Source organism: Hypomesus transpacificus, unplaced genomic scaffold (genome assembly GCF_021917145.1).
Source record: "Hypomesus transpacificus isolate Combined female unplaced genomic scaffold, fHypTra1 scaffold_91, whole genome shotgun sequence".
Taxonomy (NCBI): domain Eukaryota; kingdom Metazoa; phylum Chordata; class Actinopteri; order Osmeriformes; family Osmeridae; genus Hypomesus; species Hypomesus transpacificus.
Window position 1 is genome coordinate 459,770 of NW_025814042.1, and position 14,309 is coordinate 474,078.

The window sequence follows — 14,309 nt, forward strand, 5'->3', positions numbered from 1 at the left end:
CCATAACGTTAAACTTATGTTGCTGTAATATTTTAGTTGAAACCCTGCCAGTGCCAAACGGTCCTGGGAGCAAATAAAAAACAAATATAAAAACATAATTCAAACCGGTAAGTAGCAGTAGGCAAGACTTGCACATATTTTAAGGCCAACAAGAACAAGGCTGAGTTGCCTGAGTCAGTCCCTTTTGTAGGATATTGGTATTAGGGCCTATAGTACAATGAAATCGCTTGCAGCCAACAGTAAGAAAAATGACGCGAAGAAAACTGGAGGTGGCCCTCCTCCACAGGACTTTACTCCTGCCGAGGAGCTGGCCCTCTCCAGCAATGAGGGTCGCCCAATGATGGAAGGAGTGGAGGGGGGCATCTCTTCGTACCCTGGTGGCAGCAGATCCGACTCCCAGGCATATGTACAGGGTATGTTTCAAGTCATCTATGTGACCATGTCCATTCAACAATTATTTGTGAATATTGTAGGAGTGAAATGTATTACTGTTCTCTGCAGTGACAGGAAATACAGTGGTGTTGCTGCCACCACCCACTTTCGTCCCACTGTGCCATACAGAGGTAACAGTGAAACTAATAGTCATAAGCCAGTATGTATGCCATATGTGGTTGCTGAATATTGATCAAATATGCCATTCACTTTCTCAGGTGGAGGCCCTAGATGAGGAAACTCTGTCATCCTGCTCAGAGAACGCTTTGGGGGTACGCTTTTCAGTTTTTTACCACTTCCAACAAAAATGCTGAGAGTGTGTGAACGTGTGCCTGTGATTGAAGTGTCTGTAATGACTTGCTAATGGTGGTGGTCAGAACATAAGACACAAGTCCTTAAATTGCTCATTTCAAATATGGCTCAATTGATTACATTGCTTTGGTGTTAAACTCAGCAGGAAGAGGAACTTCTTCCTCCCCCTGAGCCTAGGGCCTCCACCTCAAGGTCAAGCCAAAGACATGGGGTAAGCAATAAACCTTGAAACACAGTAGTCAAATGGACACCTTCAACTTTCTCCAAGTGTGCCTTGAAAAGAGACAATGCTCTTTATTTGTTTCAGGTTGGACAGGGTTCGTACGGTCATGGAAAACCTGGAAAAGTCATGGAATTGTTTAATGGTTATTTCCAGGCCTGGAAAAGTGCTTGAAAAAAATTAAATCCCAAAAGTTTTGGAAAAGTCATGGAAAGTTGTTATAATCATATTTTCATGTTGTTCATTTAAGGACAGTTTTAAATAATTCACATGCGTTTAAAAGAAATACATTCAAAATATAAGCAGGCATACGCTCTCATACTAACTGAAGTTAGATGGCCATAGCAACAGTAACTCAGAGAAGCGCGAGGGATAATTTAAAATGCTAGGAAATTGTAGCTTTAACGATGCTTGGCTACAAATGGAAAGATACATTAAACAGACAAAGACCCGGGACGAGCAAAATGTCGGTTGTGTGGTGGAAAATCATTCGACATTTTAAACATGGGAGAGGCGGCATTAACTAGCCATTCCAAAGGTAGCAAACATAAGAGCGCTGCTGCTAGCAAAGCTAGTGCTACAGCAGCCCGGTGATGGGTGCTGCTAGCAAAGCTACAGCAGCACCCATCACCGGCGTTCTCACCACAGCGAGGTCCACTGCTACGCCTAGCAGCAGCAGGGGTCGATAACCGATGCTGTGACAAAAAATGAAGTCCTAACTGCGGAGGTAATGTGGGCTGAAGGGGCTTATTTTCCCGACTATGACCGGCGTTCTATACATTATGCCGCTTATTACACGGCTACTTGCCAAAAAAACAACGTAACACAGTGTGTCTTTTCACAATTTATTTGTTACCGTTCGTAGTGTTGATCAGCAGAAAAATAGTTTGACGTTGAACTTCATAGACGTTGAACATTCTTTAGGCTTCAAATCAGCTGACGTCGCTAAGCAACGGAGTACGCTGGGGTTGAAAAGTTACCGGACTGCTTGCGGAGTGCTACAAAAGATGTGAATCTGAGGCAAAAAGGCCACTTCCATTGACAGCGGTCAAATATGCATAGCTAAGTTCAAATGTAAAAAAATTGTTAACCGAAGAACGTTGGGAAGCCCCATTTAGGTGAATGGAGCATTCTACAGTATTACGAACAGCCGTGTAATACGTAAGGGATAATGCCCGACGAGGTGTCCAATATCATCTGATAACGGACGATGCGGAGGCGTGAACCGTCCGACGCGCAGCGGAGTCCGTTATCAGATGATATTGGACACCTCGAAGGGCATTATCCCGCTTATAACATGGTCACTTGCCTACGATTTTTTTTACAAACATTAATTTATGTTTTAAGGCGTATTTCAATAGAAATCTAACGTTTTTCAACGTTAGCCAACTCTGATATGTATAGTCCGCTCAGCTCATAGAACCAACACCGGCTTTCCTTTGACTGAGCTATTAGCCCAAAAGCTAACGTTATGCTAGCAGGATTCAAAGCCAATAACATTGTGTATGGTTGACAAACAGTAGATATAATTTGACAGTATGTTTGACAATAAGATTTGCTAGCTAACCAGCCATGTCACTCCCAAAATCAATATCAAGATTTTCACGAACAATGTCGGCCATATACTAGTACTAGGGCTACAGTATGGCCGCAGCCTGTGGAGCGAGTTGAATAGCAAATGGATGTGAGATGATCGCATCAAAGTTGACATTTTCTCCAATCAGTGATTATAATTTGACAGTATGTTTAACAACAAGACTAGCCAGCTATCAAGCCATATTATTGTCCCCAAATAAAATCAAGATTTTTAAGAAGAAAATAATAGGCCATGTGTAGAGTTGCTGCTAGCCGCAGACTGTCTGAAGTAGATTGACTAGCGAGGTGAATAGCGAATGGGATGTGAGATGAGCGGTTACGTGACACTGACACACTACATTCAGAAAATAAACATTTTTCAAATAGGTTAAAATAAATATTGAAGTCAGTCATTGTTGTAAATACAAGTTAGCTTGTTAAAGTCTTTCACTTATTGTAAATGGAGGCTTTGACTACGTCACTGTTGTTATGGTTACATATTTAAGATATTTTGTACAGGCTCCTGTGTAGCCAGCGGAATAATTTAGAATGGTGAAAAGACAGTTTTTCTGCAATGACGCAGTAGGTGTCCGTTATCATCCTATAATGTACACCCCTGCAGCCAATCAAACTTGAGTATTCACCCAGACCATGGTATACAACTTTTTAACGTATACACCAAGATTTCACAAAAAGTTTGGTCATGGAAATTTGGTTTAAAGTCATGGAAAAGGCATGGAAAAGTCATGGAAATCCGTTGGTCAAAATGTGTATGAACCCTGTTGGAGCAGACAATGTGAGGGCCCTCTACAAAAGGACTCTGGAGCTCGATATCGAGTACAAGAGGCTAATAATTAAGAAAACAAGGCTGGAGATAGAGAAACTGCAATATGAAAAGAAGGTAGTACATGACTGAATGTATGAATGACTTACAATCAACTTACAGTTATACTGACATTCTTTTTCTGTGTTCCTAGTAAAGGGAGAATGCATGAGGAGGATGTCTTTTGTTTTCTATGTTTTTGAGTTTTTATACCTTTTTTGTGGCTTGTCCCAAAGATTTATTTTGTGCCTTAGTCCTTTGCGGGGGTTTTCAACATTTCTTTCTTTCAAAGTTCTATTTATTGTTTGTGAAAATTGAAATAAATGTAAAAAAACATCAAAATTCAATGAAAGTAGTGAAATTATTTCTTTAACTTGTGAAGAGCATTGCAAAGTACCATACACATTGTTCTTTTTGGTTTGAAATGTTTTGGTTGAAAGAAACCCCAATTTCTGATATGGAATTTATTAGAAAATGGGTCAAAGCAACCCAAGGACAAAGGGGTCAAGGGGAGACAGCCCAGTGAATAGGAATAACATAACATGAAACCTCCCCAGTTGATAATTGGGTCAAATATTGTTTTCAATACTAGCTTCCTGTAAATGTATGTTTCAATGAGAAAATGATGCATTAAGTTGTAAAATATGATGTAATTTGCATACATTTCCAGCACGGAAATCAGAACATTGGATGAAGACAGAATGCAAATCCTTGTTTCATTTTGTCACCATAATTAAGAGTCCAAAGTTTCTACAGAGGGCACTCTGGATATCTTTCATCACGCCATAATCCGAATATGGTGGCAACATTAAATACATTTATATTTAGTCATTTAGCAGACGCTCTTATCCAGAGCAACTTACAGTAAGTACAGGGACATTCCCCCAGGGCAAGTAGGGTGAAGTGCCTTGTCCAAGGACACAAATAAAATCTACATAGCTCAAATGCTATGGAACCAAAATAGCCCAACTGAAAAGTAAAAGGTAAAGAATGCCGCCACATAACTAAATGTTAAGAAAAATGGCATAGCCTGTCTCCCCTTAAACAAAAAACTGCCGCGTTATAGAGTTTCTCACGGCCCTGCCAGTAGGGTAGTCGAGGGTGATGGGGTCTACCACATCTGGGGGTTGCTGGCTGACAGGTGGGGCTCTCTCCCTTCTTATGGAGGCCACATTGTGGAGCACGGCACAGGCTGTCACCACTTGACAAGCCCGGTCGGGGGCCACTCGGAGGCCACGCAGGCAATTGAAGCGTGCTTTGAGGATGCCAAAGGTCATCTCTATCTTGACCCTTGTCCTGCTAAGGGCCACATTGAATGCAGTCTGTGGCCGTGTGTTGGGGTCAGGATAGGGGGTCATCAAAAAGGGCTGGCAGGCGTACCCTTGGTCCCCTACCAGCAATCCACTGAAGAGCCCTGAAGAAAAATTTTATATTAGCATAATCGGTATAACAAAATGTTACTTACAATTGCCATACCTTGCTCTAGTCTGTGGCACAGTGCAGACTCCCTAAAGATCCGGGAGTCATGGACTGACCCAGGCCACTTTGCCTCAATGCTGGTCACCAAGCACTGGTGGTCACAAGTCATCTGCAAAATAATCTTGTGTTAAAATTAGAGCTGTCAAACGATTAAAATATTTAATCGCGATTAATCGCATTAATGTCATAGTTAACTCGCGATTAATCTCAATTAATTGCACATTTGTATCTATTTTAAATGTCCCTTGATTTCTTTTTCATCCATTCTTTTTTCAAATTGTAATGCTCTTATCGACATGGAAAAGTGGTTCGGATTGCTTCGTGCAAATGTTTTTTTTTAAATTGAAAACAAAATTATATTTTCGACTCCACGACGTGCTGCGATGATAGCTCATTCCCTCCGGCTCAGTTCACAACGACAGAACACACTGATCACTTTGGTCTTGTCAATGGAACCATTTGGCAACCTTTTAAAAGTAAACTTTCCATTCAGAATCTTATTGGCATCCATTTCGGCGTCTGGCGCTGGCAATCAACTCAAAACATAACGTTAGCCTACTACCAGAGAATGTCTAATATCCGTAAACGGGCTCTGCTACGACTGTTTAGCCGGCTCGCAAGCCCAAACAAGTGGGTGTGGCGTGCCTGTTGTTTTGTTTCCGGTCTAGCTAGATCCGGTGTGGTATTGTAGTTTTTCTAACGTCAGTGGTTGTTGCAACAGAATGTGAAAAAAAACGACAAAGTTTGCTAGGTCAAAAAGAGCGTTCATCGCGCGATAAAAAAATTGACGCCGTTAATTTGGGTTTGCGTTAACGCCGTTAATAACGTGTTAAACTGACAGCACTAGTTAAAATCCATCCACATAACAGCACTAACGTGAGGGATGTACATGAAAGTACCTGTTGCGAAATACCGCAACGCTACGCATACAGTCTGTGGGACTATGAGCGCACGGCTTCGATGTGTCGCATTTGCAACATACGGCTCAAGAAGCTGGCACAGATAGGTCATTCCCTCAGCTGAAAATCTATATCTTTCATAAAGATGGTCATCGTGGAATGCCAACGGGTTCTGCCGGTCTCTAAAAGTTCTGGCTCTTCTGAGCGCACCTCTCACTATCCCCGCACCAAGCTCCACGGGGTCTTCTACGAACGGTGACGCCATTATCCTCTCAAGAATGAGTTAGTGGGCGGGGTTTTTATACCGGTTGATCTCTGATCTCAAACTTATCCTGCTTCCGACCAGGTTAGCCGTTCAGCATGTGTTACCATGGCGATCTACCCCGATAACAAGTGATCCACCGTCATAGTACAGAAAACCCTGGGTTAAACCTGAAGTTACCTCGCTAACGCCAAATCTTGATTCGTAGTACAGGCCCCCGGTCTGCTATCTGCTAGTGAGATAACAGGTTAGCCTCACTTTTCCCCCCTGAGTCAGTTACAGACCACACCATGAAAAGTGTGTGTTTTTAACCTGTCTTGAACTAAACCTAAATCTACACACAAAAAACCCACATTACTTAAGATGTGAACACTTTACCTTGCAGAACATGTTGGATTATTGGGGTGTGCTTGCCTTCGGCGAGCACAAACCATTGTTATCTCACATATTTATTAATATTATTATTATTCTTTTTGCCCCCCTAAAACTTTGTCAATATTTGGACTACATAGACAACCTAGGTGTCAAACGTTTAGTCTTGGTAGCGATTGAGTTGCTTGTATTTGGATTTACGTTCCGTTGCACAGTTTAGGAGGTTACAACATTTTTGTGGGGACAAAGTGGCCCCCGACCATGGGGGTGGTAGACCCGTGATGGGGTCTACCACATCTGGGGGTTGCTGGCTGACAGGTGGGGCTCTCTCCCTTCTTATGGAGGCCACATTGTGGAGCACGGCACAGGCTGTCACCACTTGACAAGCCCGGTCGGGGGCCACTCGGAGGCCACGCAGGCAATTGAAGCGTGCTTTGAGGATGCCAAAGGTCATCTCTATCTTGACCCTTGTCCTGCTAAGGGCCACATTGAATGCAGTCTGTGGCCGTGTGTTGGGGTCAGGATAGGGGGTCATCAAAAAGGGCTGGCAGGCGTACCCTTGGTCCCCTACCAGCAATCCACTGAAGAGCCCTGAAGAAAAATTTTATATTAGCATAATCGGTATAACAAAATGTTACTTACAATTGCCATACCTTGCTCTAGTCTGTGGCACAGTGCAGACTCCCTAAAGATCCGGGAGTCATGGACTGACCCAGGCCACTTTGCCTCAATGCTGGTCACCAAGCACTGGTGGTCACAAGTCATCTGCAAAATAATCTTGTGTTAAAATTAGAGCTGTCAAACGATTAAAATATTTAATCGCGATTAATCGCATTAATGTCATAGTTAACTCGCGATTAATCTCAATTAATTGCACATTTGTATCTATTTTAAATGTCCCTTGATTTCTTTTTCATCCATTCTTTTTTCAAATTGTAATGCTCTTATCGACATGGAAAAGTGGTTCGGATTGCTTCGTGCAAATGTTTTTTTTTAAATTGAAAACAAAATTATATTTTCGACTCCACGACGTGCTGCGATGATAGCTCATTCCCTCCGGCTCAGTTCACAACGACAGAACACACTGATCACTTTGGTCTTGTCAATGGAACCATTTGGCAACCTTTTAAAAGTAAACTTTCCATTCAGAATCTTATTGGCATCCATTTCGGCGTCTGGCGCTGGCAATCAACTCAAAACATAACGTTAGCCTACTACCAGAGAATGTCTAATATCCGTAAACGGGCTCTGCTACGACTGTTTAGCCGGCTCGCAAGCCCAAACAAGTGGGTGTGGCGTGCCTGTTGTTTTGTTTCCGGTCTAGCTAGATCCGGTGTGGTATTGTAGTTTTTCTAACGTCAGTGGTTGTTGCAACAGAATGTGAAAAAAAACGACAAAGTTTGCTAGGTCAAAAAGAGCGTTCATCGCGCGATAAAAAAATTGACGCCGTTAATTTGGGTTTGCGTTAACGCCGTTAATAACGTGTTAAACTGACAGCACTAGTTAAAATCCATCCACATAACAGCACTAACGTGAGGGATGTACATGAAAGTACCTGTTGCGAAATACCGCAACGCTACGCATACAGTCTGTGGGACTATGAGCGCACGGCTTCGATGTGTCGCATTTGCAACATACGGCTCAAGAAGCTGGCACAGATAGGTCATTCCCTCAGCTGAAAATCTATATCTTTCATAAAGATGGTCATCGTGGAATGCCAACGGGTTCTGCCGGTCTCTAAAAGTTCTGGCTCTTCTGAGCGCACCTCTCACTATCCGCGCACCAAGCTCCACGGGGTCTTCTACGAACGGTGACGCCATTATCCTCTCAAGAATGAGTTAGTGGGCGGGGTTTTTATACCGGTTGATCTCTGATCTCAAACTTATCCTGCTTCCGACCAGGTTAGCCGTTCAGCATGTGTTACCATGGCGATCTACCCCGATAACAAGTGATCCACCGTCATAGTACAGAAAACCCTGGGTTAAACCTGAAGTTACCTCGCTAACGCCAAATCTTGATTCGTAGTACAGGCCCCCGGTCTGCTATCTGCTAGTGAGATAACAGGTTAGCCTCACTTTTCCCCCCTGAGTCAGTTACAGACCACACCATGAAAAGTGTGTGTTTTTAACCTGTCTTGAACTAAACCTAAATCTACACACAAAAAACCCACATTACTTAAGATGTGAACACTTTACCTTGCAGAACATGTTGGATTATTGGGGTGTGCTTGCCTTCGGCGAGCACAAACCATTGTTATCTCACATATTTATTAATATTATTATTATTCTTTTTGCCCCCCTAAAACTTTGTCAATATTTGGACTACATAGACAACCTAGGTGTCAAACGTTTAGTCTTGGTAGCGATTGAGTTGCTTGTATTTGGATTTACGTTCCGTTGCACAGTTTAGGAGGTTACAACGTTTTTGTGGGGACAAAGTGCCTTTTGTCGACGAAGGGTAATCTGTGCTAGCCACGGCACCACGTCAACACACGTTAGCAATGACACATGGATACAACGTGATAGACATTCTAGCTCGCAAATTGGAGCTTGGATTACGAGTGAAAAATACCACCCCAAAAAAATCACAACCATTTGGCTTTGTAGAGAAAGCGATTTCGAGTGGAACTGCGATCTCGCATTTTTTATTTTGGTCGTGACAGTCTTTGAAATTTGAGCGAGTGCAGGTCACCCGTGAGACCGCCTCGTCTTTTAGGCAGCAGCCATACTAGAAAGCGTCATAGTAGTATTTTTTAACTAATTTTATAGTTCAATTTTACACGAAAAAACAGAAAGAGAGAAACTTTATGACGATATGACTATTGTGAACAGCCAGGTGGTGAGATTTTAATATAGGTTGCTGTAAAAACGTTGATTTGTTTGCTACGTGAGAGCCTGTCAGCCTCCATTTATGATTGCGGAAGCAATGTTTTCAACAGTGTTGACACTCAGTCAACTGTCAATCTGCGTCTGGTGTGTACTTTCTTAATTTCGTACCAGGGTCAATTCTACATCTAAATGGACAGCAGTGTTTTAAAGATATGGCGATTGCGAAGACAACCAGCGGGTCAGCATAGTTTGTTATTTGTGTAAAACTTGGAATTTGAGTGAGACGGCGTCTTGTTTTGACGTTAGCCACAGAGTCACAGACTCGGCTCGCCCACTGGCAGTATAGTAGGCTACAGTACTGTCTTCAATGCCACAGCTATGGCTTAACTTTATTATGTCTTATTACACAGCTGTTCTTAATACTGTAGAATGCTCCATTCACTTGAATGGGGCTTCCCAACATTCTGCGGTGAACAATTTTCTCATATTTGACCGTTGCTATGCATATTTGACCGCTGTCAAGGGAAGTGGCCTTTTTGCCTCGGATTCACGTCTTTTGTAGCACTCCGCAAGTAGTCCGGTAACTTTTCAACCCCGGCGTACTCTGTTGCTTAGAGACGTCAGATGATTTGAAGCCTAAATAATGTTCAGTCTATGAAGCTCAACGTCTTTGGCGATTTTTTTCTCTGCTGATCAACAACTCTTGTTGGTTAGTGGTAGCTGATTTAAACTGTTGAATTCTATTTTAGTTAATCCTATTTTTATTGCTTTCCTACAGGTACACTTGCTTAACTACATGCTCTTATGGTTTCTTCCCTTTAGCACTTATTTTTTGGTTGTTCACAATGTGTACTTCTTGTTTTTGGCTACCCGCAATGCTTTGGGGCTATCTTGTTGTTATTATCAGTGACCTATGCACTTTGTAAAGCTCTCTCTTGGAAGTCGCTTTGGATAAAAGCATCTGCTAAATAAATTCATATAAATGTAAATGTTATCCCCTACAAAAGAAACGTTCTAATTTCTAATTTCCTGCGCTTTCAAACAATCAGTGGAGTGTGGATAGCAACGGCAGCTAGCTTGCCTCTAGCAAACTGCTTTTGAATTAGCCATGTCATTGCTTGCCTTAAAATAACATTATTATATTTACGTTGATACATTAAGATGCTTTTATGAATCAATATGTCCTACCACTTGAGAAACACTGTCCTACACATAATTAGACAAATGCAATATTAGACGTCCCATAGCCTACAACCTCATAACCAGGAGCAACAGGTGTCTCAAGAGGATTAAGGAGTTGAAGAAGCAGATGCTGTGTCTTCCTCTTGTTGGACAACCAACAAGTTGTTTATATCTGAATACAATTTCCTAAGTTACCTACTGAGCGATACCATCTGAATGATACATGTAATTTTTACAAAATTAATATCAAGGGAACACAATGGTCAGAACTGCAGTCATACACTTAAATGCATTTTAAAATATGCAAACACCAGGGGCCTCATTTATAAAGCTTTGCGTGGGATTCACGTGGAAGCTGGCATACGGAAGAAATGTAGGATGTACGTGCGAACAAAAATATTCGGATTTATAAAACAGTGCGCACTCACGTCCTACGCCTGTTTCCCTTTATAAATCACAATCAACTCTAAATCTGGCGCAGCTTTGGCGGCTGTGTGGCACGCCCATATTGCCTATAAATAGTCAATTAAACGCCCCTAATTAATATTAATTCTGGGCCAGCAGAGAAAGAAACATGGCAAGCGCAGGAAAAAAAACAAAAAAAAGAAATTTCTTAGACTGCGAGATCGAAGTTTTGGTTGGGGAGGTGGAGAAAAGAAAAAAGATTTTGTTTGGAGGGCACAGTATGGGAGTCACTAATGCCAAAAAGACTTTGGAGTGGCAAACTCTTGCTGAGGCAGTGAATGCCACTGCATCAGAAGATCGGACTGTGGCCGAACTGAAAAAAAAATGGTCAGACATTAAAGTCGAGGCCAAAAAGCGCCTGGCGCACCATCGCCAGAGCGTGTCTGCCACGGGCGGGGGAAAGGGGACGCCGGAACTGACCCCTCTTGATGAGAGGCTGGCAGGCATCATCGGCGAGTCCCTCTTGAGTGGAGTGGTGACAGAGGCGGAGGGGGACACCGACGTGCCAGCAGATGAAATGGGAATGTAGGCTTATTTGCAATTGCTTTTATGGAATGAGTAAAATAAATGCATTCAAGTCACTCGTGTATGTACAAAACACTTTATTTACACAAATCCCTTTTTTTTTTTAGTTGCTGCATGTTCCAGTGGAGAGGGTGTTGCAGCTGAACCTCCACGTGCCTCTCCGTCTCCGTCTCCGTCTCCATCTCCATCCAGCAGCGGGCGTGTCCTCACCGACGCAGTCCTTGCCATGCAGAGGGAAACTATTCAGTGCATCAGGGAAGTGGCAGGAGAGTTAAAGGCCATCAAGACAGTGTTGTCCGAAATAAGCACAAAAATGAAATAATTTGTTAATAAACAATTGTATTTCCATACCTTGTTTGGTGTTTTCACAACCGCCGCATCACAGCCAAACGCTGGCGCACAGCCGCACCGTTTGGCTGAAATGCCTGGGGCTGGGGGTCGGGGTCGGGTCGAACACATGCAGCTTCCGCTCCAGGGGGTAGAGGCACATTTTGCAGTTGTGCCATATTATGTAGCACAGCACATGCACGTATCATCTGGCACACCTTCTCCGGTCTATATAAAAGCATCCCTCCAGTGCAGTCTAGGAACAGCCATCTGCCTTTAAACAGGCCTATGGTGCGCTCCACCACAGACCGTGTCTGGGTATGGCTGATGTAATACTGCCTTTCCTCCGCGCTCTGGGGGTTGGCGAAAGGCGTGAGCAGCCACTGCTTCAGTGGATACCCACTGTCCCCTGCAAGGATAGTGAAATAATTAGATACTGAAGTACAGAGAAAATGCCTTTTAAGATGTTCACATCAATCAAACTTACCCAGAATCCAGCCATCACGCACAGCCCCAGCCTCAAGTCTCCGACCAACACTGCTTTGTCTCAGAATGAATGAGTCATGGGTTGACCCAGGCCACCGAGCTACAACATTTACGAGTAACATGTCCGCATCACAAATGACTTGGACATTTATTGAATGAAAATGCTTTCGATTAACGAAAGCATTTTCATTCATACTCGGCGCCCTTATAGCAACATGAGTGCAGTCAATGGCACCGATTACATTTGGGAAACCGGACATTGCTGCAAATTGCGCTTTTTTGTTTGCCTGTTCAGCCACCGTGTAAGGAAACTTGATGTAAAGATGTGTCAAACTTACAATTCCTCCTAACACGTCTGGCATAACACGGCTGAGGGTTGGCTGAGATATCCCCGACCTGTCAGCCAACTCCCTCTGAAAAGTGCCGGTTGCCAGAAAACCCAGTGTGGTCAGAACTTGAAGTGGGACTGGCACGGCGTTATTGCGCCGGGTGTTCCTCGCCAAAGCTGGGCCCAACACCGCGCACAGCTCGAGCAGGACAGCGCGCGGCAGTCTGAATCTGCTTATCAGCCACTCGTCCCCATTAGCCAGCAAGTCTGTGTGCTCTCTAAAAATTCTCTCCCTCCTTATTCTCTGTCGAGCAACGTCTTCAAAAAAAGCCAATTCAGCCATTTTGCGTCATTACGCATTGTGCTGGCATGCCTTTTTATACCCATCCATTTGATTGAACCTAACATGCTACAGGTGTGGGAGTTCATCTAATTCGTAAATTATGGAAACAACAAATGGTGTTGCACAACAAGCATGTATAATCATAATTCAACTCCCTGATTTGAACACGATTTAGGCTACAAAAAACAGACATTTAAAACAAACGATAAGCGCTATGTGCTCCTATCGCCAGACGGAAGCCTCGAGAAAAAGCATCCGTGTAAACTTGTCCTTATCGCCTTATTATTTATGAGAATAAATTCCATAACATGCACATTTTGTTTAATAATTACAGAACATGGTTTTATTTGCAAATATATATTTATATGAATTTATGATAGACTACTAGTTTTCTTTATTTTCCCCCCGCACTGCATAGAGAATCTATGAAACAGGTGTTTGTGTATTAATTGTAAGAATGGCTTTTGAGAATTCTTAATATGATTAGGCCTAATCAGAGGCAATAATTTGATTTATTTTACACATTGGTCTCAGTTTCAAAATGTTTCCGCGTTTCATTCTTCTGCCAACGGCGTCGCCGTTTTTCCTTTCTCCACTTTCTGTGCGTACGCATGGGTCAGAGCTTGCGTGGAAGACCGCACTCTTCCCGTCAAGTTTGGTTTTTATGAATCCCAATATTTGCTTAGAAATTGGCGTGCGCCCTCTTCTGGGCGTACGCAAGCTTTATAAATGAGGCCCCAGGAGACTATGGGTAGCTGGGGCAGCCGCCAGCACAACCTCACAATTTCCACAGAAATTGTACCCTCTCTAGTTATATTTTACATTATAATTGTCACTTTTTTTTCTCCAAAGCAACGTACAAAACATTTACATTTCTTTCCAGAATACAATGTGTCTTAATCTACATTTACATGTATTCATTTAGCAGACGCTTTTATCCTAAGCGACTTCCAAAAGAGAGCTTTACAAAAATGCATAGGTCACCGATCAAAACAACGAGATAGCTACAAACATTGCGGGTAACCAAAACATGAAGCATACATTTTGAAAACTAAATAAGTTCCAAACGGAAGAACCATAAGAGCATGTAGTTAAACAAGATACAATTAAACGACATGAAACTCGAAAAAGTGCAAGGGTGTACCTGTGGAAAAAAGCAAGCAACAAAAATGTATTACACTGAAAGTACAATCATTTTAAGTCAGTTACAACTTACCAACAAAAGCAACAAGTCTCTCAATGAGAGTCATTTTAATCCTGCAGGAAACATCAGGTCCAGACAAACATTCCTAAATGCCGTTGTACTCCCGGAACAAGTGCGTCTTGAGCCTTTTCTTGAAGGTGGGGAGACAGTCAGTGTCTCTGATGGACGTGGGGAGTTGATTCCACCATTGGGGGGCCAGATAGGAAAAGAGCTTGTGTTGGGACCAGGCGCTCTTGAGCGGTGGGAC

General features: G+C 42.8%; 4 protein-coding genes across 5 annotated transcripts; 1 reads left to right on the forward strand and 3 right to left on the reverse strand.

Annotated features, from left to right (window-relative positions):
* Positions 1-4,344: 4,344 nt before the first annotated feature.
* LOC124466307 (putative nuclease HARBI1) lies at positions 4,345-6,005 on the reverse strand. Its single transcript, XM_047018103.1, has 3 exons — positions 5,958-6,005; positions 4,839-4,950; positions 4,345-4,776 (listed from the first exon to the last, which is right to left on the reverse strand). Exons 1-3 carry the CDS (start codon positions 6,003-6,005, stop codon positions 4,403-4,405), a joined length of 534 nt encoding a protein of 177 aa, XP_046874059.1. The 3' UTR covers positions 4,345-4,402.
* A 325-nt stretch (positions 6,006-6,330) lies between these two features.
* LOC124466308 (putative nuclease HARBI1) lies at positions 6,331-8,259 on the reverse strand. The gene is made up of 4 exons (XM_047018104.1): positions 7,898-8,259; positions 7,028-7,139; positions 6,667-6,965; positions 6,331-6,336 (listed from the first exon to the last, which is right to left on the reverse strand). The coding sequence occupies exons 1-4, from the start codon at positions 8,192-8,194 to the stop codon at positions 6,331-6,333; spliced, it is 714 nt and encodes a 237-aa protein (XP_046874060.1). The 5' UTR covers positions 8,195-8,259.
* Positions 8,260-10,471: 2,212 nt separating this feature from the next.
* Positions 10,472-11,784, forward strand: LOC124466327 (nuclear apoptosis-inducing factor 1-like). The gene is made up of 2 exons (XM_047018140.1): positions 10,472-11,370; positions 11,482-11,784. Exons 1-2 carry the CDS (start codon positions 10,959-10,961, stop codon positions 11,694-11,696), a joined length of 627 nt encoding a protein of 208 aa, XP_046874096.1. The 5' UTR covers positions 10,472-10,958; the 3' UTR covers positions 11,697-11,784.
* On the reverse strand, positions 11,379-13,483 carry LOC124466322 (putative nuclease HARBI1). 2 transcript variants are annotated; one of them, XM_047018135.1, is made up of 3 exons: positions 12,189-13,483; positions 11,726-12,110; positions 11,379-11,594 (listed from the first exon to the last, which is right to left on the reverse strand). In XM_047018135.1, exons 1-2 carry the CDS (start codon positions 12,856-12,858, stop codon positions 11,740-11,742), a joined length of 1,041 nt encoding a protein of 346 aa, XP_046874091.1. In that variant the 5' UTR covers positions 12,859-13,483; the 3' UTR covers positions 11,379-11,594; positions 11,726-11,739. The 2 variants fall into 2 exon arrangements, with proteins under 2 accessions (XP_046874091.1, XP_046874090.1); XM_047018134.1 differs by having other exon boundaries at positions 11,379-11,613.
* Positions 13,484-14,309: the final 826 nt, after the last annotated feature.

Bases quoted from the DNA above. Each gene is read 5' to 3' on its own strand.
- LOC124466307 (XM_047018103.1), bottom strand. From the start codon at position 6,005: ATGGCGTCACCGTTCGTAGAAGACCCCGTGGAGCTTGGTGCGGGGATA. The intron at 4,951-5,957 runs GTGAGAGGTGCG...ATTATTTTGCAG, and splicing joins TGGAGCTTGGTGCGGGGATA to ATGACTTGTGACCACCAGTG. The intron at 4,777-4,838 runs GTATGGCAATTG...ATTTTTCTTCAG, and splicing joins GTGCCACAGACTAGAGCAAG to GGCTCTTCAGTGGATTGCTG.
- LOC124466308 (XM_047018104.1), bottom strand. From the start codon at position 8,194: ATGGCGTCACCGTTCGTAGAAGACCCCGTGGAGCTTGGTGCGCGGATA. The intron at 7,140-7,897 runs GTTATGTGGATG...ATTATTTTGCAG, and splicing joins ACATCCCTCACGTTAGTGCT to ATGACTTGTGACCACCAGTG. The intron at 6,966-7,027 runs GTATGGCAATTG...ATTTTTCTTCAG, and splicing joins GTGCCACAGACTAGAGCAAG to GGCTCTTCAGTGGATTGCTG.
- LOC124466327 (XM_047018140.1), top strand. From the start codon at position 10,959: ATGGCAAGCGCAGGAAAAAAAACAAAAAAAAGAAATTTCTTAGACTGC. The intron at 11,371-11,481 runs GAATGTAGGCTT...TTTTTTTTTTAG, and splicing joins CGTGCCAGCAGATGAAATGG to TTGCTGCATGTTCCAGTGGA.
- LOC124466322 (XM_047018135.1), bottom strand. From the start codon at position 12,858: ATGGCTGAATTGGCTTTTTTTGAAGACGTTGCTCGACAGAGAATAAGG. The intron at 12,111-12,188 runs GTAAGTTTGATT...CTATCCTTGCAG, and splicing joins GCGTGATGGCTGGATTCTGG to GGGACAGTGGGTATCCACTG.